The sequence below is a fragment of the Carcharodon carcharias genome, chromosome 15, assembly GCF_017639515.1.
Source record: "Carcharodon carcharias isolate sCarCar2 chromosome 15, sCarCar2.pri, whole genome shotgun sequence".
NCBI lineage: Eukaryota > Metazoa > Chordata > Chondrichthyes > Lamniformes > Lamnidae > Carcharodon > Carcharodon carcharias.
Window position 1 is genome coordinate 100530901 of NC_054481.1, and position 26295 is coordinate 100557195.

Consider the following 26295-nt stretch of genomic DNA (forward strand, 5'->3'; position numbering starts at 1 on the left):
CTGGTCTGATACACCAATTGTGATGGAACCCTTGATGGACAAGTCTCCCTGGAATTGTGACCTATGTGAAGGAGAGGGTCACCCATCATCAAACTCGAGGCGGTAATGATAGTTGATTGCAGCTTGAGCACTTGCTCTAAGTGCAATACGAGTGCTGTCCACTTCGGCTCCATAGTCTCTGTTTCTCTAGTCTATGTGTCACATGTTCTCCCACACACATACTAACACACACACAGAGTACAGAAGAGATCAGCAGAGAAATCCTTTGCAGGATTAGAAACATTAAGTAGTCTTTCTCCAGGGATATCACGCTTTCCAGGATAGTATTTTACTGAGCAGAAGTGTGAAAACTGAACCACCCCTAAGGAGTTGGCTATTTTGGAATGAAATGAGCACAACAGTCAGGATATTCTCCCCTCCCCAGCCTGAAGGCTCCCTCTGCAATAGAATCTTCACCGTGGCTGACTGTCTCTCAAACCCACTGATGGAACAACTCAGTGCAACTCCCAATATAACAACCGTGAAGTGAAAAAAGGAAAAAATCATAATTGTAGAAACATTCAGAGTGGACTATTTTTGTCATGTTTTGATTGCCCAGAATGCCTGGCATACTGATAGCTTGACTGAGCTAGCCTGCTGCTTTTAGTGTGTGAAAAGGGGGAGGTGAGGGAGATTCCTGTTTGATCCAGTTCTGTGATGTCATTGTTAATGAAACGCCAGGCTAATTACGCACAAAATGGCCACCTCCAACGTACATCAAGGGGTTGGCTACGAGAGTGGAATTAAAAACATTGCTGGGCTTTTATTGAGCATTCAGAGTAGCAGGTAAGCTTTAGTAATCTGCTTTTTCAGCTGTTTTCCCTGGAGTTTCCTTTTTAATGATTAATATTCATTTTGGAGGGTAATGGAGGATATGGAACTTTAACACCGTGTCAGTTGTCTCCGACACTAGACTTACTGGCAGAATTTGCACCTGTGCTAAGCGAGCTAAGAGAAGTTAAAGTTGGATTTTTTTTCCCACACAGTTTCTTCAGTTCCATGCGTGCCAACAGACATTTGTTACCTTGTTCAAGCTTGCCAGTTTCTTTGTGAGTCTGGTGACTGAATGTCAGCGGGGTTATTTGACTATGAGAATGAGAGAGGGTTATCAGAATTGAGCCTTATCCTGTTTTCATTTGACAATTTTGTGCACGCATGAGCAAGGGTCACTAGTCAGTGATTTGGAATAGGAATCCTGGCCAACATTTCCTCTCCCTTTGTTAGCAATGCAATGATATGTGGTAGTACATTCACAGAGATGAGGAGGGAATAAACTTGGGATTGTCTTGGGCTGGGTGTGTCTGTATTTTACAGTAGCCTCGCGATATTAGACTAGCGCACCACAGGTGATCGGTTCAAATCCTACCATAGCATGGTGCAAAATGGACCTCAATAAATCTGGTAAATTATGGGCCGACAGCAGGGAATATCCATGAAAACTACTTGATTGTGGTAAAAATCAAACTGGTTCACTGAAGTTCTTCGGCAAAGGGATCCTATCAATTTGGTCTACTTTGAACTCCAGTTGTACACTGTGTGGTTGATTTTTAATGCCCTCCAGGTAACCAGGAATGGACAATAAATACTACCTAGCCAAGTACCAAAAAGCCCCACAGTGCATTTACTCACTGACCCAACAGCGATGAACTTGGGAACAGGTGAATAAGCCCAGATTGAGCCAATTTGGATTCTGATGTGAGTTGAAGAGCACAACCCTCCTTCATGTGAAAACCAAAGGCCTTCTTATACTATCAGATTCAGATATTTTGATCATGTTATATTTATCCCATGACTGTATTCTAGAAATATATATTTTCTTGTCATTATCTCCAAATGAGGAGACACCTGAGCAAGTTAAGGCCCATAGTGCCAGACATGAGCACAATGCAAATAGGCAATAAGGAACAAGGTATTGTGTGAAGAGTGGTTAGGTGATGCCAGGCTTAGGTTTTAAATGCCTTGGGGTTGTAGGAGGAAAGTAAGTGTGTGACAGAAGGAATTCCACATTTTACAGGTCTTGAGAATGAATGAGTGGGAGATGTTGCAGCGAGTCATGATTTCAAAACAGTGAGGAACTAGAAAGGAGGAATATCCATGTAGGATGGCGTATTTAAAGCTTAAGGGAGAAGTGTCCCACAGCAACGACAATAATTGCATTATGAAAACAGAGAAAGTCAAAGAAATTTACAATGGAGGGAGGAAGATTGGAGGTGAAATATAGATTCCATTCCAAAGAAACTTTGACTTGTACCCAGATGGGAATGCTAAACTGCATGGAGACTACCCAAGCTCATTTCACATAGGAACAGATGTTCATAATAACCAATAGGTAAAGGTCTAGTCTACTATCGAAAGCAAGTGTTAGTTTTAACAATTGACCATGAGGGGACAGATACTTTATGAACTATCTGCATCTCATTCTAGATTAATTATCTGTAATTATCTAGAATTACAGATAATTCTAGTATAATAGAATTATACTATTCTCGAAGCATCGTATTTTTCAATATCATTTTTCAGTTCTGGATTCTTCCCTGGCCAATGGAATGCATGCTCTTCCCAAGCGACCATCTGTAGGATGAATGGATATGATGCATCATGCATTTTTCAGTCTATATCAGGAGGTTGCTCGCTCTTCCCTGAGCAAGACATTATTTTTGATATTGAGTTCATCTCTACAAAATGAAATGACTGAAGCTGATCAATGACCTTTAAATTATGTTCTTTTTTTGAATATCTGAAGGTTTCACCTCTTGCATTATGTAACTCAATTTCTCATAGTGGTGACTTCTGCAACAGGCAAGTCTTCTATTAACTGAGTCCGACTCTTCCTGTGCAGTTCCATAGGATCCATAAGACAAACATGCTCTACCGAACAAATCAAAAGCTGCATCTATTTTCCTGACTGGTAAATAATGTGTCCAGCTGAAGTCTCATTAAAAACTATTATGAATCTTTAAATCCAAATCCATGAATCATTGTACACAACTTTAATCTTTCCTCATTTCAACATGTCCCATTGGTAGACCAGAAATAGTGACTTTCCTGTATTGCTCCATAGATCTTTGGGGTTGACAAAGATTCACATCTCCCAAGATTATCGTGAAGTATGGACACTGTAAGGAAAAATTATTACATCCTCCATGATACTTTGATACTTTGACTGAATGTTAAATATTCTACTTTTCCATCATCCTTATTTCTGCTTACATTTGTACCGATACAGGCGGTTTCTGAACTAACTTCATAGATACTCACAGTGTCAATCTGCTCTCTCATCTTTTGCTTTATTGCCCACATCTTCTGTTGCTCTTAAAGTCTCCTTTAGAAAGTTCTGTTTGTGCTGTACTCATTTTGTTAAGTCCATGTCTGTTTTGTTTAAGGTGTCCCTCGAGGTCTGAAGCTCTAATTTCATGCATGACCCTATCTGTTGATCAAAGATTTGCGCAATTCCCTAAAATTGCAGGTGGCTGCTAACATTTTCACCTTGGTGACATACTTCTCCAGTTTCTCGCCCTTCTTCTTGGTTACGAGCAGAATTTCTATCACAACTAGGTCATTTACCTTGAACTATAAATGCTCACTTCACTTCTGTGAGGTGCCTTGATGCAGTTCCATAGCTGTACTGTATAATTCTACTGAGTGCCTATTAGGTATACAGTCTTGACTAAAAGTATCAACTTTTTTTTTCATCACCATCAATCTTTTCATGCTCTGTGTACAAATGCAGTTGTTCCTTATGTTTCCAGAAAAATAGTAAGTCCTTTGCCTGGGTTCTTAGCTTTTGTGCTGCCTGCATCTAACCTTTACCTTTTTAGGTATTCTCACTCCACCTATCACAAGGTGCTAAGTACTGAACTATTGAGTATTAAGAAATTAGCCTTAATTGGGAAATAAAGAGTATAATTTTCAATCCTAAAAAATAACATGATTTTTAAAATTTGCTTCAGCTGTGACTTGCAATTTTGCATCTTATTTCCTCTGTGCCCATCCTGAGGCCCAGTTTTAGCTCACCAATTCTTTATGACATCAGTCATAAATAATAATCCGCATTCCCAAGCAAGAACATTATTTACAAGAACTTTTGCCGTCTCCAATACTGAACCAACTCCTGTAATGAATAATGCTGGGTTGTAAAGCACACTTACTTGCTCAGCCTGCATATTGGATGGTGTTGTTCCGGGAACCTACATTTACTAGAAGGGGTGTTGGTTCCTCGAAGGAGTGCAGTCAGAGCCAAGTTTGTGACAGCACGAGTAGCTTATCTGTGCAGGAGGGGAGGAAGAAGAGCAATAGTGATAGGCATTTGTTAGTCAGAGGAACAGTCAGGCATTTCTGTGGCTGTAGACGTGGCTCCAGAGTGGTATGTTGCCTCCCTGGTGCCAGAGTCAAGGATGTCACGGAGCGGCTGTAGGACATTCTTCTGGAGGAGGGTGAACAGCCAGAGGCCATGGTCCACGTCGGTACCAATGACTTAGGTAGGAAAGGTGATAAGGTCCTGAAAGCAGATTTCAGGGAGCTTGGAAGGACATTGAAAAGCAGGACCCCTAATGTAGTAATCTCAGGATTACCCCCAGTCTCATGTGCCAATGAGCATAGAATAGGAGGATTGATTGATTGAATACATGGCTTGAGCACTGGTGTAGGAGGTAGGGTGGGCACCTGAGGCATTGGACCAGTTCTGGGGCAAGTGGAATCTGTACAAGATGAATGGGTTGCACCTAAACAGGACCGGGACTAACAGCCACACAAAGAAATTTGCTGGTGCTGTTGGGGAAGGCTTAACCCACATTGGCAGGTGAGTGGGAATCTGAGAGGGAAGTAGAAAATTAGAAAGCAGAAATAGAAGACAGACGAAGTATAGGCAAACATCAAATAGAATCAGAATAGAGAATAAAGTTTAAAAAGCAGAGTTAAAGGCACTCTATCTGATAGCATTCACAAAAAAGTTGATGATTTGAATGCACAGGTTGAGGCAAATGGGTTTGATTTAATTGCCATTTTGCTCCGTGGCATTTAGGTGGGATAGGCAAAAAGGAAAAGGAGGTGCCGTAGCACTCTTAATAGGGCACGAGATCAGTATATTGGTAAGAGAAGATCTTAGATCGAAGGATTAAGATGTAAAATCAGTTTGAGTGGAGCTAAGAAACAGCAAGGGTCAGCAGACATTGGTGGGAGTTGTTTACAGGCCATCAAAGTGTAGTGGTAATGTTGGGCACGGTATAAATTAGGAAATTAAAGATGCATGTAATGTGGGAAATACAGTAATAATGGGTGACTTCAGTTGACAAGTAGACTGGGTTAACCAAATCAGCAGCTATGGAGGATGAATTCCTGGGGTGTATAGATGGGTTTCTGAAGCAGTACATTGAGAGACAAACTAGGGATCAGGCTATTTTGGAGTTAGTTTTGTGTAATGAGAAAAGGCTAATTAATAATTTTGCTGTAAAGGAGCCTTTGATAAATAGTGACCATAATATATTATAATTTTGCATTAAGTTTGAATGTGATATAGATCATTCTGAAACTAAGGTCTTAAATCTGAAGAAAGGAAATTATGAAAGTATGAGGGGCAAGTTGGTTATGGTGGGTTGGGATAATACACTAAAAGATTTGACAGTAGACAGACAATGGATAGTATTTAAAGAAATACTATGTGGTCTACAATAGACATTCATTTCTCTAAGGCACAAGCACACAAAGGGAAAGGTAAATCAACCGTGGTTAATGAAAGAAGTTAGAGATTGCATGAAATCAAAGGATATGGCTTATAAGGGTGCCTGAAAAAGTGGTAAGCCTGAGGATTGGGAGGAATTTAAGACCCAGCAAAGGAGAACCAAGAAACTGATTAAGAAAGGGAAAAGAGTATATGAATGCAAACTAGCAAGGGACATTAAGGCAGACTGTAAAAGCTTCTTTAGGAAGGTGAAAAGGAAAAAATTAGCTAGGACAAATGTGGGCCCATTACAGGTGAGGACAGGAGAATTTATTATGGGGAACAGGAAAACAGCAGAGAAACTAAACAGTTACTCTGCATCTGACTTCACGGAAGAAGATACAAAAAATCTCCCAGAAATACAGGCAATCAAGGGACTTGTGAAACAGGAACTAAAAGAAATTAGTATTAGTAAAGAGGTGGTACTCGCAAAGTTAACTGGATTGAAGGCTGATAAATCCCCAAGACCAGATGAGCTTCATCCCAAAGTGTTGGAAGAGGTGGCTAGAGAGATAGTGGACCCATTGGTGGCTATCTTTCAAAATTCTATTGTTTCTAGAAAAGGTTCCTGTGGACTGGAAAGCAGCAAATGTTAAGAAAGGGGGAAGAGGGAGAATGGAGAACTACAGACCTGTTAGTCTGATGCCAGTAGTAGGGAAAATGTTAGAATCTATTATAAAGCATGTGATAACTGGACATTTAGAAAAGAATGGTAAAATTGGGCAGGGTCAACATGGTGTTATGGAGAGGAGGGGATTAATTTGAACAGCCCTGATTTCTCCTTTCACGACCTATCCATAAACAGAAAGGTGTTTTTGCTTCTTGATTTCTCCCTTTATAAGTGGTGGCATAGTTTGACAAACTTGTTGGAGTTTTTGAGGACCTTATTTGTAGCATAAATAAAGGAGAACCAGTGGATGTGGTGCATTTGGATTTTCAGAAGAATTTTGATAAGATCCCACCCAGGAGGTAAACAAAATTAGTAAATAAAATTAGACCACATGGGATTGGAGGAACTATACTAGTATGGATCAAGAATTGGTTATCAGACAGAAAGTAGAGAGTAAGAATAAATGCATCATTCCCAGGTTGGCAGGCTGTTCCTAATGGGGTACTGCAAGGATCAGTGCTAGGTCCACAGCTATTCACAATCTATATAAATGATTTGGATGTGGGGACCAATTGTAATATTTCCAATTTTGCTGATGACTCCCACTAAACTGGGTGGGAACATAAGTTGTGAGAAGAATGTAAGGACTTGGATACACTAAGTGATTGGGCTAGAACATGGCAGGTGGAATATAATGTGAATAAGTGTGAAACTATTCACTTTGGTAGAAAAAACAAGAAGGCAGTGTATTTCTTATATTTCCTCATTTCCTACCCAATCTATGCTGTGGTTTCTATGATTGAGATTGTTCATTTAATGTCAATTAGTGAGCAGTTAGGGGCAGCTTGTATTGCAGGCCCCTACCCCTGAGGAGTTGCATCAATACTCCCAAACCCCATCTCACTTAGGACTCTCGGGGATTTAGGTTGCCAACCTATTCAGTTTGCCCATGAGTCTCATGAAATGGAAAAGCAAACTTCTGAACACTGCGATGAGGACTGTTGCATATGTGCCTTGTATCCCCTTGTGTGTAAGAAATTGAGGGGTGATCTGATTGAGGTATTTACAATGCTAGCGTAGATATGTAAAATCTGTTTCCTCTGGAGGAGATATCAATGACAAGGAGACATAATCTTATAATTAGAGTTAATCCATTCAGAAGGAAAATCAGGAGGCATTTCTTGGCACAAAGGGTAGTACACACCTGGAAAGCTCGTCCTCAAAAAACTGGGGATGCTGGGACAATTGAAGCTTTGAGATTTTTCTATTGATAAGGGTACCTAGGACTATGAAGCACAGGAGGGTAAATGGGGTTGGAGTGCAGGTCAACCATGATCTAATTGAATGGCACAGTAGGTTAGAGGCGCTAACTAGCCAACTCTGGTTCCTAATGTTTTCATGTTACGAACATTTGAAATAGGAGAGAGTAGGCCATTTGGCCCCTGGAGATTGCTCCGCCATTCAATAAGATCATGGCTGATCTGTTTCTATTTCAAGTTCAACATTCCCATCTACACCCGTTAGCCTCTGATTCCCTTGCCTAACAAGAATCTATCCACCTCCGCTTTAAATATATTCAATGACCCTTCTTCCACTGCCTTCAAAGTTGCACAACCCTCTGAGAAAATATTTCTCTTCATCTCTGTCTGATAAGGATAGTCCCTAATTTTAAAACAGAGTCCCCTAGTTCTTGACTCACCTACAAGAGCAAACATCCTTTCCATGTCCACCTTGTCAAGACCATTCAGGATCTTATATACTCAATTCAAGTCATCCCTCACTCTTCTAATCTGGCAGATGGAGTATAATGTGGGAAAATGTGAAGCTGTTCACTTTGGCAGGAAGAATAAAAAAGCAGAGTATTACTTAAATGGAGAATGACTACAGAATTCAGAGTTACAGAGGGATCTAGGTGTTCTCATGGAAACAAGCCCAGCCTGTCCAACCTATCCTCATAAGACAACCCTCTCATTCCAGGTATCAATCTAGAAAACCTCCTCTAAATTGCCTCCAATGCATTTAACATCCTTCCTTAAATGAAGAGACCAAAACAGCAGACAGTATTCGAGATGTGGTCTCACCAATGCCCTGTACAACTGAAGCATTACATCTTTACTTTTATGTTCAATTCCTCTCATCATAAAGGATAGCATTCCATTGGCCTTCTTGATTACATACTGTATGTGCATGCTAACTTGTTGTGACTCATACACAAGAACACCAAGATCCCTCTTACCTCTAAATTCTGCAGTTGTTCTCCGTTTAAGTAATGCTCTGCTTTTTTATTCTTCCTGCCAAAATGAACAACTTTACAGCTTCCCACATTATACTCCATCTGCCAGGTTTTTGCCCATTCACTCAGCCTATGTATATCTGTTGGCAAACTCCTCATGTCTTCTTCACAATGTACACTCCTACCTTTCTTTGTGTCATCTGCAAATTTAGCTACCATGCCTTCACTCCCATCATTTAAGTCATTGATGTAAATTGTAATAAGCTTAGTCCCCAGCACAGACCCTTGCAGGACTCCACTAGTCGCATCCAACCAATCAGACAAAGACCCATTTATGCATACTCTCTGTTTTCTGCCAGCCAGCCTATCCAGGCTAATATGTTAGCCCCTACACCATGAGCTTTTATTTTCTGCAATTGCCTTTGATGTGGCAACTTATCAAATGCCTTCTGGAGGTCCAAGTACAGTATGTCTCCAGGTTCCCCTTTATACACAGTGCATGTTACTCCTTCTAATAACTCTAATAAATTGGTTAAACAGGATTTCCCTTTCATAAAACTATGCTGACTCTTCCTGATTACCTTGTGTTTTTCTGAGCGCCCAGCCATTACCTCTTTATTGATCAACTCTAACACCTTCCCCATGACAGATGTCAAGCAAACTGGCCTATGTTTGTCTGCTTTCTGCCTCCCTCCCTTCTTGGATTAAGGGGTTTTATTTGCTACTTTCCAGGTCTGATGGTGGAAATCAGAATCAGAGAATTTTGGAAAATTAACACCAACACATCTACTACCTCATTAGCCACCTCTTTTAAGGCCCTAGGATGAAGTCCATCTGGACCCAGAGACTTGTCAGCCTGCAGTTCCATCAGTTTGCTCAGTACCACTTCCCTAGTGATTGTAATTTCACCAAGTTCCTCTCTCCCCTCCACCTCCTGATTTACAGCTATACTGGAATGTTTTTATATCCTCTATAGTGGAGAGAGAAGCAAAATATTTGCTCATTTCATCCACTATTTCGTTATTATCTACTATTAACTCCCCATTCTCACTCTCTAGAGGACCAACACTCACTTTACTTACTCTTTTCCTTTTTGAATATCTGTAGAAACTCTTGCTATCCATTTTTACATATCTAGCCAATTTCCTCTCATATTCGAGTTTCTGTCTCCTGATTAACCTTTTAGGCTTTCTCTGCCACTCTTTATATTCTGACCAATTGTCTGACTTGCCACTAATCTTTGCTCAGTTATATGCTTTTTTCTTAAGTTTGATGCTTTCCCTAACTTCTTTAGTTAATCGCAGATGATGGGTCCTCCCTTTAGAATATTTCTTTATGGTAGGAATATACATATTCTGAGTATTCTGAAATATCCCTTTAAATGTCTGCCACTGCTTCTCAATTGATCTATCCCCTAGCCTAGTATTCCAGTTAACTCCAGCTAGCTCAGGTTTCATGCCCACATAGCTACCCTTATTTAATTTTAAGATAGTAGTCTTAGACCCATTCTTCTCCCTTTCAAACAGAATGTAAAATTCAATCATATTATGGTCACTATGACCTAGGGGTGCCTTTAGCCTGAGGTCATTAATTAATCCTGTCATGTTACACAAAAGTCTAATATAACCTGCTCTTTGGTTGGCTCCAGGATGTGCCACTCTAAGAAACTATCTTTAAAGCATTGTATGAACTCCACATGCAGGCTACTACTGCCAATCTGTTTTTCCCAGTTTATATGTAGATTAAAGACACTCATGATCCTTGCCATCCCTTTATCACAAGCACCAAATATTTCTTCTTGTTTGCTTTGTCCTACATTGTGGTTACTGATGGGGAGCCAATAGATCACTCCCATTTGTGATTTCTTTCCCTTACTATTTCTCATCTCCACCCAAACCGATTCTACATCCTGATCCCCTGAACCAACGTCATCTCTAACTATTGTACAAATGTCATCCTTGATTAACAGTGCTACCCCTCCGCCTTTACCTAGCTTCCTCTTCTTCTTGAATGTCATATACCCCTCAACATTCAGGACCCAATCCTTGTCATCTAAACCATGTCTCCATAATGGCTATCAGATCATATTTATTTACTTCACTGTGCACTATCAATTTGTTTACTTTGTTATGAATGCTACACGCATTCCTATGTTGCTATGCTGCTAGTAAATATCTTCCAATTTTGTGATTCACACCTGCACATTTTCACTTCTTGGATTTATTCCAGCTTCATGTGCAGGAATTTGGAATACGCTGGCCATGTTGCACTCCAGCAAATAGGCCTTCAATATGTGCCTTCAATGTCGAGCAGGTGAGGCTGATGTGGCTCTAACTGCTCAATGGCTTGTGCATTCTGAACTCTTCCATTGTACTGAGATTCTTGGGACTGACCTTCCAAACAAAACTTCAGTCAGCTTTTCATGGATTGTTCAATAATATTAGCAATGATAATTCCTAGATGATAGTTCAGTAGTTGTACAGTACACATCCTGTGAACTTGTTAACATATTCACCAATAATTAGGACAACTCCAAACATAAACACTATGATGTTGCTGCACAGTGCCACAATACAAACGAGTTAGCGTGGCAGCCATATGCCCACTGGACTGATTGTGATATTAATACTGGATAGGTACTGCATTTAGAATGAACTACTTTCTACAGCTACCTCCCAACTTAGGTAACAACACTGGAAAGGCTCAGTCTATTCTGTGGCGAGGGAGATATGGAGTTGACCACTTGTCCATCAGCTGCAGAAGGCAACACTATTCAAGGTGCGCACTCCTGATCGCTATCCAATGGCTCATGTGGGAAAGCATTCTCAGTCAATGTGCCCACGAGAAGGATCACCTGTCGGCGGTACACAGGGGAGCTGGAGTCCAGGGAGCCAAACATCCAACACAAACAAGCAACTGTAGGAGAACTAGGAAAACTGGAAAGGTTAAAAAAAGTGCGTTTTATTTTGAAAAGGCAAAATTTTTACAGGCGAAATGTAGGTGAAAAGCGAATGGGTGTTTTTCCAGGGAGTGGGTACAAACGGAAAACTCGCTGGGTTAAGTTCTGCAGCCTATTGCGATCTATGCTAAAACCTCTGCAATATGCCTTTGAGAGTTAATCAGTGAGTGCATCAGAAGGTGAAAAATGAAACTGTCTTGTAGTGTCCTGAAGTTACTGATTCTGCTAATCCTTCAGTTTCTCTGCAAAACAGTAAATCTGTTTATTCTCGGGAGATGAGGGTTTCCCTGATTAATTAATTCAGGATTTGCAGGGGAGCACAAGGTCATACTTTTCTATTGTGAGGATTTTTTAGTGCGAGCACAAGCAGGTTCACATTTTTCTCCTTTCTCTCTGGGGTCACAGCGTGGAGACAGCAGGTGATTCTGAACTCTGGGTTGCCTGATAGGATTAGACACGGAGTTTGCAAAACTGTATAATCAATTTGTCTGGTTTTAGATACTCTGAATGTGCATTTCAAAGTGTGCCTAGCCAGTGAGGTTATTTTGGTTTATTTCACCCTCCACCCCAGCCATCATCCTCCCCCTCCCCTCACCACCCCCAAACCCACCTCCCCAGCTTTTTCTGGTCCTCTTCTGACTTATACTGAGATTGCCCCAGCCCTCTATTACCTTCCCACATGGCAATTCACTGTGTGTGTGTGTGTGTGTGTGTGTGTGTGTGTGTGTGTTTGTGTGTGTGTGTGTGTGTATGTGTGTGTGTATGCATGTGTGTGTGTGTGTGTCTGTGTGTATGCGTGTGTGTGTGTGTGTGTGTGTGTGTGTGTGCGTGTGTGTGTGTGGTATTCCATTATAAGGTATTACACTCCTTCCTTTCTCACCCAAAATATGCACATACATATATCCCTGTGGCAGGAGTCATGGGGCAGCAATCAGCATTGACTGGCTTCTCAGTAAATAGCTCAGGAACATTGAGGCTCACTACCCCACCTAAATATATCACCATTCCTTCATTATTGCAGGGTCAAATTCCTGGAACTCCCAACCTAATGGTGGGAGAAGCTTCACCATACAGACTGCAGTGGTTCAAAGGCAAGGCCCACCACCCCATTCTCAAGAGCAACTAGGGATGTGAAATAAATGCTGGTATATCCAGCGATGCTAGTATCATTTGAATGAATCTATTTTTAAAAACTACCGTGGCCCAGGAGTTGTCCCAAGTGAGATCAGCTAACTTGATGGGTGATTGTGTTTGGGGTCTTCCTGTTCTGTGTGGAAGTTTATTACACTAAGTTGTGTGATCCAGTTGGGTGAGGTATCATACTTGCTATTGGCAATGATGGAACCATCACCAAATAATAGTCGTGGCTTCAAAGGAGGAGGGGAAAAAACTGGAACAAAGAAAAGCAGATGAGAAGAGAATGGGAAGATCAAATTCTAGAGTAAAGACCTACAGCTGAAGCCTGGGATGACAATCTTTACTCAGTATAAAATTACTTTGTATCAGGGTAAATTTATGTTGCACAATTTCACAGACACAGATACCTGTGTATCCCTTCTCAGTCATTTCAGAAAAGCCTGAAGGGCTACAGATTAACCTGTGATATTTGAATACAACTCTGATGAATTGAGAAAGCCTGGGACCTCAGACTTTTGAAGTAAATCACATTACACGCCCACGGCCTAAGTACAACTCCGGAAAATAAAATGTCTTCAGCATTGTTACATACAAGACTCAGGAACCAGGGGCTAGGAATGGGACTTGTACCTGAAACAGCCAGTGAGGCGACTGCTCTGCTTGCCAGTCCACGCAACTGGCGCAAGGGCTGTGCCAGGTCAGGCACTGGGCCTCATCTGTTAACTGGCAAGTTGCGGACCCCCATTGGACACCCTGATGCAATTTGCCCGTTGGCCAAGCCTCACTGTTAGCAACGGCCCTCAGGTAGTGGAGGGAGGCAGGACAAACTGCAGGGGGCAGAGGGTGAGCTGACAGGTGTCCTTTACTTCTGCTTTTGGTTTTGCAGGGGGGTGGTTGTGGGGAAACAGAATGAACGAGAAGAGGTCTAGATGTTTAAAGGAGCACTTCTGTTCCTCCTGGCTTCATATTCGGGTAAATAGATAAAAAAAAAGGGAAACATACCTTTACTTCAGCAGCTTCCAGTGATCCTCACAATTTAACCCTTTACGACCTGGTAACATTCTGGTGAATCTGCTCCGTGGCCCCTCCAAGGCCAATATATCTTTCTGAAAGTTCAGTGCCCAGAGACACCTGCCCAATCTTACAGCTGCGTCCTGCTGATATATCAAAAAATAAATCTCCGAGACAACAAAGTGAATAGCAAGAAACATGAACCTCACAGACCGTTCAAGGTGAACAATTGACTGAAGGAAGTTTTTCACTGCTCAACACTGCTGGGGAGAAGGGGAATGGAATGATGGGATTAGAGAAGATTTATGTCATGTAGGTGAATAATTAACACCAAAGCATGTCAGATTGACACTCCTGCCATTTTGACGCATTATCCGTTTTGGCCGCTCCGCCTGTCACCCTGAGGGCATGGCTTCATCAATTTGTATTCATGAGTGCTTAACCAATTCCTGCAAAAGAACAGAATTTGCCCACTGGATTCTCATAAAGCCCACTTACTCGATGAGTTTTTTAATTGAACATTGCTTTGCTGCTTTTTTTTACACATTTTAATTTGGTATGAACAGGGGCAAACATTGATACAATCGAGTCTCTCAACCTACTTATGCAGGCCAGCTTAATAGGGTTACGCTCTTCAGGATTAAGGTGTTCATGGAGGAGCAGGGATAGGTTTAGTTTATCAGGCAGGGTGCACAGGAATCCCTCTATCTTGTTTAGGGATCATCTTATGGTTGCATCATTATTCTTTTGGTGTGTTGATCAGCCACTTCCTGTGGTAGGTGAATGAGATAATTGGTGAGAATGTGCTATTCCAAACCCCAGTGGAAAAGGTTCTGTAGTGTCACCTGTATGTACAGGTTCTAAATTCTTCCTATAATAAAAACAGAAAATGCTGGAAAACTCAGCAGGTTTGGAAAATTCAGCAGGTCTGGCAGCAGCTGTGGAGAGAGAAACAGAGTTAACGTTTCAAGTGCAATTTAACTCTTCTTCAGAACTTTGTTGTCTCAGCTTTGAAGAAGGGTCAGTTCGTAGGGAGGGGTTTTGCAGGGAGAGGGGTACCGAAGGTTGGCAGCAAAGGCAGGGAGGTGGCCCCCAGCAGACACCCCCCCTTCCCAATGTCCAGTCCCTCAATCAGACACTGAGTGCTTTTGATCGAGGGACCCCTTTCCTCTCACCTCCCACTCCCCCAGAGTTGACCAGGTACAGTTTTATCTGTAATGCACACGCATGACGACAGACCCACCTGCAGCTGGGTTAATACCAGTGGCAGCAGGATGAGGCCCTTAAGTGGTCATTAATTGGTCACTTGATGGCGTCCATTGGCAGCGGGGCAGGAAGTTCAACCATGGGCCTTCTCGCCCAGAACTTAATTCGGGTGGAGGCGGGAAAGCAGCAGGGTTCGGGTACACAGCCATCCCACCTAAGTACGCAGCCTCCCAAGACCGCCACCAACAAGGGCATGAGATTCTGCCTTACACAGCTTGCTAAATTAATTATAAAATTTGCAAGCTGAAAGTATTGAAAAAAATAGTTGCCAGGCTTTCCGAAATACTCATCTGAAAAGATTTCAGAGATCAACGGAAGTTGGCTTTCCATTTGGGAAAAATAAATAGGCTGAGAAATAGCATAAGCAAAGACGCAGAAAAATAAAATATTCTGTTAGTTAAAATATTCTGTTGAAGTTTATTGGCAGGAATTCTGAGGCCTTTCACCTGGTGGAAATACCTAATACCTAACGTTGCTATGGCTGTCATAATTCTTTCCTCGGCCTACCACTGTGCTTCAGAGCATCTCTCTAAGTCTGTTAGTAGGCCCTTTTAAGATGTAAATTAGGGCCCTATCATGTACATAGGGTGCCATTTGTTATTTCAAATGTAAAGTAACCAGACAGAGGTCAGTCCAACCAAAGATGAGCCCAAGGGTAAGTTCTACAGTATTTTAATGGGGTTGGTAGGAACAGGAGTGCTATATAAAACCAGCCAGGACCATCACTGTCAGAGAGTCATCTGCCTCATCCCCCACATGGCGAGATGGACATATCCTTCCACAGAGTGTCCTCTTCTGGATCAAAGGCTGACAGGCTGCCCAGGGTTACCTGGAACTGATGGAGGTCCAGGATTGCTCATTGCCACCTGCAACCTGCTGACTGAATGCTAATGGTGCCCTGCACTCAGCATGGACCCGCCTTCCACCAGAACAATTGGGCACCAGCAGGCTCATTCAAAGCCAAGGGTTTTTCCACCTCCGCCTGCCGTCAGGATCGTCTGGTCCCGCCAAAAGTCAATGGACTTTTGGCTGGGCTGCCGAATCTCCCGCGATGGGTTTAGCCATGAGGGGGCCCAAATATCCCAGCCAGAAGGTTTTGGGTTCAATTCCCTCTCCAGGGATCTGAGGAAGCCTGGGCTTTTAGTTGGACATAAAAGATTTACATGGCACTATTTGAAAAAGAGCAGGAGAGTTCTCCCAAATGTCCTGCCCAATATTCATCCATCAGACATTCCAAAGACAGATTATTGAGTCATTATCCCATTACTGTTTGTGGTAACTTGCTGTATGCACATTTCCCCACATTACCACAGTGATTACCCTTAAAAAATAATTGGTTATTAAGTGTTTGAAATGTCCTGAGACCATCAGATATGCTATAAAAATATGTATTCATTGTCTTTTTAAAGTCTGCAGCACAGAAAAGCCTACTCCATTGTTTTCAAACTCCCAATATATCTATAAATTCAAAGTATTTTTGATGTCTGACTAGTTAGCCTACTAAGCTTCTCTTTAAGAAGTCGAGAACAAATGTAATGATTTACTCAAAAAAATTATTGTTTACCCATCATTGGGGCAAACTGGAAAGGAAACACAGACATCTGTTTGCACTATAAGGGAAAACATACTTGCGCTTCACTGAGGATAATACTGAGACATGCTGGTGAATGGTCTGTGGCATCTCCCGTTAATTGATGGAATGATTTCCTTGGGGATACTATGGGTGAAATTTTACGGCCCCTCCTGCCAGTGGGATCTTCTGTGCCCACCGAAGTCAATGGAGTTTTGAATGGCTCACCACCTTTTCCAGCCCCTCCCCTGCCACACCGGGGTAAAATTCTACGCCAAATGAAAGCCCAGACTTTTCAAAGAGGCTAAGATCTTCAAGTAAGCACATTAAGCACACTAAAGGCAATTTTGTATGAGTTTAATCATGTAAAATATGTACTTCTTTATTCTACAAACCTCATTTTGATCTTTTAGTTGTCTGACTGAGGTGAATGGCTCCGAAAGATTTTTCAAAGAGTGGTTTGAGTGATTTGATTGGGCCACTGCTCTGTTTGAGCAGACTTTGGATATGTAATTTTTGACTTGATTTTGGGTAAAATGTTTTGTAAATTTTAATTGGCTATTTTAATTCTAACTTTCATAGATAAGTTGAAAAGCTCTTGAATTGTGTGCATTATTGGTTTATGATTGCCCATAATTTTTCAGTGAGTGAATGAATCTTAAGTGTTACACTGATAGGGCACAGTGTGACATGAAGTGTGATGAACATTGAAGTGGGACAGTGACAGACAGAAAATGGAGCATGATGGAAAGGAAGTATGTGCAAGCGTACCATTTTAATGTATAGATTCTTTTATTAAGTGAGTTACTGAATTATTGGTAGACATGATAGAATCTATCCAATTCTACAATATGAATGAGTTGAATTAATATGCTTAATAGTAATAAAGGGGAGCCGCAATTAAATCTAAATTCAGCCATTTTGCAGTGTGAGGCTCAATTGGTGATCCATTTTCTAACTTATTTTCCATCATCAGTTTGTTTCAGTCACAGAATCCATCAGTAGCAACTTACGGTACTAAAGTTTCACTGACACCCTGTTTAAACGCAAAATCCAATTTTCAGCCTATCCTGTCTTCAAGTCCAATTAAAATTAAAAACATCTTATTATGTTCTGCATTAAGTCATTTTGATGGTCTATTTTCAAATCCCACTCATGCTCCTGAGTTATATTCTCCCTTTTTAATTTTCAGCTTCAATTGGTAGCTTTTCAAATTTGCAGGCAGGATTTTCCGGTCGTCGGCAGGCAGACCCAGGAGCAGCCACGAAATGGGCCTCCGCCCGCGATTGGGCTCTGACCGTGATTTCATGGTGGGCCAATTAAGGCCCACCCAACGTGAAACACACTCTGCACTGGACGGGAGGCGCCGAGTGGGGGTGGGGGCCTGTCAGCTGCCGGGTTCAATGGCAACCTACAGCCCGGTTTAAAAGCGGCCCAGGCAGCCCCTGGAAGGCTGCCATGGAGGGCATCCCCCAAACCGGCACTAGGGACCCAAGTGCAGCTGGACATGGCAGGCCGGAGGGCAGGTCGGGTGGGCACTCGGCCCCCCCCCACTTCTCTGAATTGTGCCTCGCCACCCTGTTGGAGGAGGGGGCTGCCAGGTGTTCCCAGGGATGGGAGGAGGAGGCCACCGCACCTCACCAACGCGGTATGGGAGGAGGTGGCAGCGCTGGCCAGCAGCCGTGACGTGGTGCGGCGCTCCTGGATGCAGTGCCGGAAGTGCTTCAATGACTTGCTGTGCTCAGGAAGGGCGATTACCATGTTGGCATGGCAGTGTGCAGATGTGTTGGCTGGCCATCCCCCCATCATGGACCTCAGGATGCTGGAGTCTGAGTGCCAACTGTCAGTGACTCCGGAGCTGGCCAAGGGGATGAGCCCTGGCTGCTTGAACTGAGTGCCTTGCGGCACCAGGCGTCATTTGCATATGCATCACACCCACTCCCTGAAGCAGGCACCAGTGAAATACCAACACCTCGGTGGGCATTAGAGCAGTGGCCAGTATCTCGGTGCACATTGGTGAGGGCACTTCACAATCACTTGAGGTGCAAACAAGGCATAGAGTGCCCAGGGCACCGGCAGTTGGTGGACTGCTAGGGGCCAGGATGATGCTCAGTCGAAGGCCGATGATGAGCCTCTGAAGTTGTCCATTAGGCGGCAGATGCTGGATGTCCAGTTAGAGGCGTGGGAGGATCTGGTGGAGATCCTTTGTGGCCTGTGCAGCTGCGTCAAGATCCTCTTCCTCCAGTGAATCCCCACCTTGTCAGTGCCAGATCATGGAGAGCACGGCATGCAACCATAATCAGTGACACCCGCTCTGGCGGGGGGGTATTGTAGTTCTCCCCCTGAACTGCTCAGGCATCGGATGCGCATCTTGAGAAGACCTATGGTCCTCTCTACCACCGCCCTTGTGGAGGCATGACTCCTATTATAACATTTCTTTGCCTCTGTTCTTGGGTGGCAGAGAGGCATCATGAACCACTTCTTCAATGAATAGCTCTTGTCACCCAGCAGCCATCCATCCAGTCGGGCTGAAGCACTGAAGAGCCTCAGCTCCTGGGAGCGTCTCAGTTTGTAAACGTTAGGGGAGCTGCCTGGGTACCTTGCACAGACTTGCAGAATCTGCATCCTGTGGTCACATACCATCTGCACATTCATGGAGTGGAATCCCTTCCATTTGACGAAGGCACCCGGCTGATCTGCTGGCGCCTTGGTGGCCACATATGTGCAGTCAATGGCACCCTGGATGTGGGTGAACCCAGCAATCGCTGCCAAGCCTCTGTCTCGCTCTGCCTGGCTGGCCTCCCCTGTACGGTAAAGAGTAAAGGTCAATACTCACCTGAACAGAGCTTCTGTCACAGCTTTACGCAACTGTGGACAGCTGATTGGGAGACTACACACAGATCCCTCACTGACCCCTGGAAAGAGCTAGAGGCATAGAAGTTGAGGGCCACTGTGACCTTCAGAGCCACTGGCATGGGGTGTCCGCCCACAGAATCGGAGATGATCTCAGGCCCAATCATCTGGCAAATGGAGGTCACCACCTCCCTTGAGAGGCAGAGCCTCCTTCGGCATTGCACGTCAGACATATTGAGGTAGCTGCATCACCGCCTGCAAACCCTGGCAGCAGGATAATGGCATCTTCTGCAGCTCCTTCCACCTTGGACTACCTGCTGGCCCTATGCCCCTTGTGCCTGCACCTCTCCTCCCACAGGTCCCTCCCCTGGAAGTTGCTATTGGGACACCTGGCCTTCTCTCCCTTCTGCCCTTCTCTTCCTTCTCAGAGGAGGTGCCTCCAGAGGAGACCACAATCCCCATTACCAGGGTAAGGGAAGGCTGCCTGATACCTGGAAGGGTCCATACCATCTGAATCCTCCGAGGCCTTGCAGACACCAATGAGCCCTGAAATGAAGCCTGGAAATGCTAAGAATGAAGCCCCCAACACAGAATAAGTTGCCAAGTACCAAAAAGCAACCAGCAGCAAACTATCTCCAAAACTCCTCACTAATACTGGCAACGCTGCTGACCCTTTTTACCCCGCCCTTGGAGGAGGTTTGTGAAAATGTCGGCTGCCCGCCTACCTGTTTTGCCCTTGCGAAGAGCTGGAAATTGCATAGGCTAGAAAAAAGTCACAATCAATTGGATTGCTAAGGGCCTTAGGTGACCGCTTACTTAATGGCGGGCGCCACTCCAGCACCCGTGCGCGCCCGCCAAGCAAAATATTGCATGAGTGCACGGTGATGTCAGGACGCTCGCCCGACATCATTGCGCGCAATTTTACGCCCAATTGGTTTGGGCACATGCCTACGGGAAGTAAAGTTCTGCCCTGCATGTTCCATTGGCCATAACTAGTCCGGGTCTTGTTCATCCAATTGCTCCTGTTGCCTTCCATCTTAGGTTCAGCAGCTCTGAAGTGATAATTACTACTAACCCAAGTATAACTCATTCTTGCAACTCATCCAAAGGCATTTCAATCCATGATCAATCATTTCTTCCCATACTTTGGAATTTCAAATTTTCCACCCCCAATCTGATCTCAGAATGTATATTTCCCTGGTAGAATTATGGAGGAGTATCATTGATACAATTACAAGAATAGAGGGTACAATCTTAACAGCATTTAGAATTTTAAATATAAAATATATATCTTGTGAAAACTTACTCTCAAATGTTGGTACTGCAAATTACATTGAGATAAAATATTCCGCAAGGAGAATGGACACAAGATTTCAATCTAAGACCTGCGAACCAAATAGGATGATTTTCTCAATGAATATATTGCCTGATGTATGGTATGTATCTATTGTTTTAACTGGTCTTTATTTCTCTGAATGCTATGCAAACCAATGAAGATTCATAATGCAATAACACATTTACCAACACTAATAATATGAGAGGCCATATCAACTGAACAAGTTAAAGACATTGCACTGTGTGTTGGAACTATCAAAGCATTTGTGAAATTGTTTGAGTAGATAAGGCACTGATGAAAATTAACTGGAGCAAACAGAGTGATTACATTCTTATCGCTTACAGACACGAACAAGAGGGATACTTCAGGTCAATAGAGCTCCTTCCAAACTCTGTGCTCTCAGTCACAGCCAATCAAATTATTTCCAATTTATCTCTTACAGATTCTGAAGTGCAAGGGTTTCCTGACCAACCAAGAGTTTGCTTTGAATGCCAAAGGTCAAAGCTATCAAGGAAGAACTAAAGTCAGAGTAAAAGATCAGAAAGCCCTTGTGTTAAAGCAAAAGGTCAGTGTTCACAACCAATGATCACTACTCAAACTTGTATCGAGAGTTGAATGCTAATAGCTTGATAGTACAAATTATGGGTGCATCAGGATATTTGTAGAATTAAGTTACTTATTCTGTAATGGAACCATTTTTTAGAATTATAATGCAAATTATGAACATTACAACGATTGCAGGTAGCTTATGCTGGGAGTGCCATTATTATCAATAAATTGAGTAATATTTTATAATTAAATGATGATTACACCTATATTGGTAATTCTGTACAAGATGAAATACTTGGTCCACTGAAATTCTATAATCAGACCCAGCTGTGTATTCATTAGCAATAATAATTATAACATGCTGAAACATTTCAAAGTGCCCAGAGCAATGAATTAGATTTTTTCAAATGCAGTCACTATTATTATGAAGATAAATGCAACATCCATTCTGTCTCCTAGAAACAGTAATCAGAAAAGTGATCAATCTGATCTCCAATGACATTCATTGAGGGACAGGAACCAGGAGAACTTCCAGCTCTCCATTAAGTCTGAAATCTTTAATCTGTGCCAGAAGGACAGGATGAGGATTATAGTTTAGCATATCAAGAGCTACTCAAGGGTATCAGTGGTAAAGCAGGGTGTGAAATTTGCCGTTTGAGACAGTTCCAATGGAAAGAGATGATCATTTCCAGCCATGTATATTTCTATGTTTCAAAGGAATTTGGAGTGTCATGAATAACCATGGCCTCTTGGAGCTTAATTGATTAGCTAGGAAAGTCAAGATATGAATTTCCCAAGAATGAAGGCCACAGTGTTTATTTCCTCTGTTGTTCTTAACCCCGAACTTTCCCCTTTCCCCAAGGAGAGTGGTACACAAGGATGCACAGTTTGGTAAATAGAATGGGCATCAATGGGGCTGGCAGTCTATGTTTACTCATCTTTATGCGTATATATACAGATCAAAACCTTCAACCCTACAACATTACATCAGTACTTCACAGAAGTGTCAATCCAAATTATGTGCTCGAACCTCGTTATGGGGACCATCTGACTCATTGATGAGGGTGCCAATAACTGAGGCAATCTGACATTATAGCTAACGCCAATTGTCCATTATTAGACTTGGGGACATTGAGAGGAAAATTTGAAAAAATGATCCAGCAAGCACAGTACTGGGTAGTGACAGCTCATTAACAGAAGGGTCATAACATGGTGGGAGGCTTTAAATGATACATGACTTCAAACCATGTCCTTTCCTTAGCAAATGACACTGTTTAAATACTGGTGGTTTCTACTGTTGTTGAATTAGGATTTATATATAGACCCTTCTTCAGAACTAAGTTTTGACGTAAGGACTACATCTGCAATGCTAATGTATCTATTCCCTCAACAGGTGCTAATAGAAATGCACTCGCAAGTCAAAGACTGTCTGGGAGTAGCTGTAGGCTGCCAGTCCCCCACCTGGTGCCCACAACACACACTGCCCTATATAATTCTCTGCCACTACTCTTTACCCACCGTGACACCTTTTTGAGACACCTTACCCTGCCAGGGTAATCTGAGGTAGACTGGGCACTTTTCAGGACCAAAAGTGGTGGCCCTAGGCCCATTCATGAGTTTGTGTGATATAAAGCGAGCAATGGTCTGATTGGGGTAGCCATTATCCTGCTGGGTAGCGTTGATGCGCCGTACATCAGCATCAAGCTTGTATAGTAAGCAAATGACTCAGGCCCTATTTATGAGGTTGCCAATGTGGTCAATCTTATAGCTTGTAAAACTATAGGGACCCCAATGCATATATTGACCAGTGAAGATAGGCTTGCAGTAGAGAGTAGTAGTAGAGCAGTAGCAGATTTCTCAACTAGCACATCAAGGAAAGGGAGCTCATGTGATTGCTCTATTTCAAAGGTGAATTTGAGCGCAATTTGAGTCTCAAAAATTTGGGTAACAGGCAAAGCTAACCACTTCATGCTACTACTACGCAGTCACAACACGAGCGGTATTCACCACTAACTGGACCCTGCCATCAAGCAAAAAAGATGTTCTGCCAATTGCACAAATGAGTTATGTGGTATATGAACTTCAATGCTGGTGTGATGCCAGGTATGTAGGCCGTACCTCCCAACAACTGGTGGATCATATCAAACAGCTTGTCCCTTCGGCTGTGCGCAACAGGCAAAGTACCGACTGTGTTCAACCAGCCCGTGCTTGCAAAACTCAGGACATAATGTCCAACACTTGCTAAACAATCCTGGTTGCGCTAAGAATTACACTGACAACCAATTTAGGATTATCAGTCAGGCTCGCAATGTGGCTTAACTACACATACTAGAAGCTACATATATTCACACACGAGGCCCTGTCCTTTGCAAACAAAAAGAACATGTCCATGCATTGTGCCTTTTTCAACTAAACAAAAGCCGTTTCCTGGCTCATTCATCCCCTATGGCAAGGCCTTGACCTATCAAAGTCGACTTGCTGGTTTGAATTTAAACAAGGTTTGGCAGTTAACTGTTCCCTGGTGCATTCCCCATGGCAACACCTCTACCAGTCAGACTTCAACTGTCAACCAATCAGCACCCTCTTCTCAAGCAGTATCAATTGTTGTTCTGTTGTGAATCTGCCCTGATGAGTACAAGATGAAAAGCTTTGACAACATAACTCTTTGTTCAGTAATACTCAAGTTCTATACTGCCAAGCGACTAAGAGAGAGATAGTTAGAAGGTAGATACTCGAATTACAGATTTTAGAAAAGACAAGCAATCCTGTGCTCTATAATGGCATTTTCTTAATTAATAAAAAATGAATTATTTCACAACTGGTGTTACTATTAGTAGATGGGTTTTCAGTCATAATTTTTAAAAGTTGCACTCGTAGTATGTTCCTGAGGATATCCCAAAAGTGCATCACATCCAAATATATTACAGTCACTGTTATTATGTGGGTAAACACAATGGCCAATCTGCACAGAGGATGGTCCCACAAAGACCAGCCAAGATCAATAGACTAATCTGTTTTTGTTCAGAATGGAATAGTGGTCTGAACATAGCAGAAGTCCCTGCATTTCTTCAAATAGAGCTATGAGATCTTTTACATCTAGAGTCTCAGGTAGCTAGTTTAACATTTCATCCAAGAGAAAACATCTTCCACAGTGTGGTGCCATGCTGAAAGGCCAGCTGAGACTATTTGCTCAAATCATGGAGTTATGCTTGAACTCAAACCTTCTGTCTCAGGGTAAGAGTATTACCAACTGGGCCAAACTGACACCATAGGTTCATAGAATGTATACAGCAGAGAAGGGAAACATTCAGCCCTTTGTGTCTGTGCCAGTTGTCTGCAAATTCACCTAATGCCACTCTCCCACCTTTACTTCTTAGCCCTGCAAAGTTTTCTTCTTCAGATAAAGATCTAATTCTCTTCTGAAAGCCACAATTGAATCTAAATTGAATCACCAGGTCAACAAAAAGGCAGGGAACCTGTGTCAGTCACCATCAATATAATCACCACTCTAATCCAGAACAATGCCCACTTCTACAACCGCCATTGCAAGTATAAGCCTACTGATCATCTCTTTAGAATTTATCCGCCTCCTGGAGCACAGATTATTTATTAAATTAACTGATCTAAGCCATATGCCTATAGTACCTTTAATTAAAGATCTTTCTTAACTCCTTATTTGTCTTTTTTTTCTGTTCTGCCAGGATTTTTAATATTAAGACTAATTTGCTAGGATATTTATAACTGTTATGTTAAAAGGATTATATTTAATATAGCCAACAGTGATTAGACATTTTTACAATTTACTAATTTAGGTTACTCTTAAACTTATGTTCAGTGCTGGATTTGAGAACTTCAGGCTTCACACACTTGAACGAAACACCTGGGAGGTAATACAAACATATGTAACAAACATGCAAACATACAAATTAGGAGCAGGAGGAGGCCACTCGGCCCCTCGAGCCTAATCTGCCATTCAATAAGAGCATGGCTGATCTCATTTTAACCTCAGCTCCACATTCTTGCCTACCCCCTTGCTTATCAAGAATCTATCTACCTCTGCCTTAAAAATATTCAAAGACTCTGCTTCCACCGCCTTTTGTGGAAGAGAGTTCCAAAGACTCACGACTCTCTGAGAGAAAAAATTCTTCCTCATCTCTGTCTTAAATGGGCAACCCCTTATTTTTAAAAGTGACGCCTAGTTCTAGATTCTCCCACAAGAGGAAACATCCTCTCCACGTCTATCCTGTCAAGACCCCTCAGGATCTTATACATTTCAATCAAGTCACCCTTTACTCTTCTAAACTCCAGTGGTTGATAGCCTAGCCTGTCCAACCTTTCCTCATAAAACAAGCTACCCATTCCAGGTATTGTTATCCTTTAGGGAAGGAAGTCTGCCATCCTTACCTGGTCTGGCTCACATGTGACTCCAGACCCACAGCAATGTGGGTGACTCTTAAATGCCCTCTGAAATAGCCTAGCAAGGCACTCAGTTGAATCAATCCACTACAAAGTCTCAAAAAAGGAATGAAACCGGACAGGCTAAGAGGCATCGACCTAGGCACCGGAAACAACAATGTTAAACTCAGCCCTGTCGAACCTGCGAAGTTCTCCTTACTAATATCTAGAAGCTAGTTCCAAAATTGGGAGAGCTATCTCACAGACTAGTCAAGCAATAGCCTGACAAAGTCATCCTCAGGGAATCATATCATATAGATAATATCCCAGACACCATCCCTGGATATGATCTGTCCCCCGGCAGGACAGATCCAGCAGAGCTGGTGGTACAGTGGTATACAATCAGGAGGGAGTTACCCTGAGAGTCCTCAGCATCAACTCTGGACCCCATGAAGTCTCTTGGCATCAGGTCAGACATGGGCATGGAAACCTCCTGCTGATTACCACATTCCACCCTCCCTCAGCTGGTGAATCAGTACTCCTCCATGTTGAACACCACTTGGAGGAAGCACTGAGGGTAGCAAGGGTGCAGAATGAACTCTGGGTGGGGGACTTTTATGT

General features: G+C 42.7%; 1 protein-coding gene across 4 annotated transcripts in view; it reads left to right on the forward strand.

The window, feature by feature from the left end:
* The first annotated feature begins 739 nt into the window (after window positions 1-739).
* The window catches only part of LOC121288598, a 78228-nt gene continuing 52672 nt past the window's right edge, over window positions 740-26295 (forward strand). For 2 of the 4 annotated variants that reach the window (XR_005945384.1, XR_005945383.1), the window contains exons 1-3: window positions 17262-17296; window positions 20750-20830; window positions 21173-21295. Coding sequence is in view for 1 of the 4 variants with exons in the window: in XM_041207223.1 (XP_041063157.1) it covers window positions 3149-3157; window positions 21173-21295 (132 nt within the window). In the remaining 3 variants the exon portion in view is untranslated. Of the gene's footprint in view, window positions 826-3100; window positions 3158-17261; window positions 17297-20749; window positions 20831-21172; window positions 21296-26295 lie in introns of those variants that run through there. The other 2 variants (XM_041207223.1, XR_005945385.1) reach the window with 2 other exon arrangements.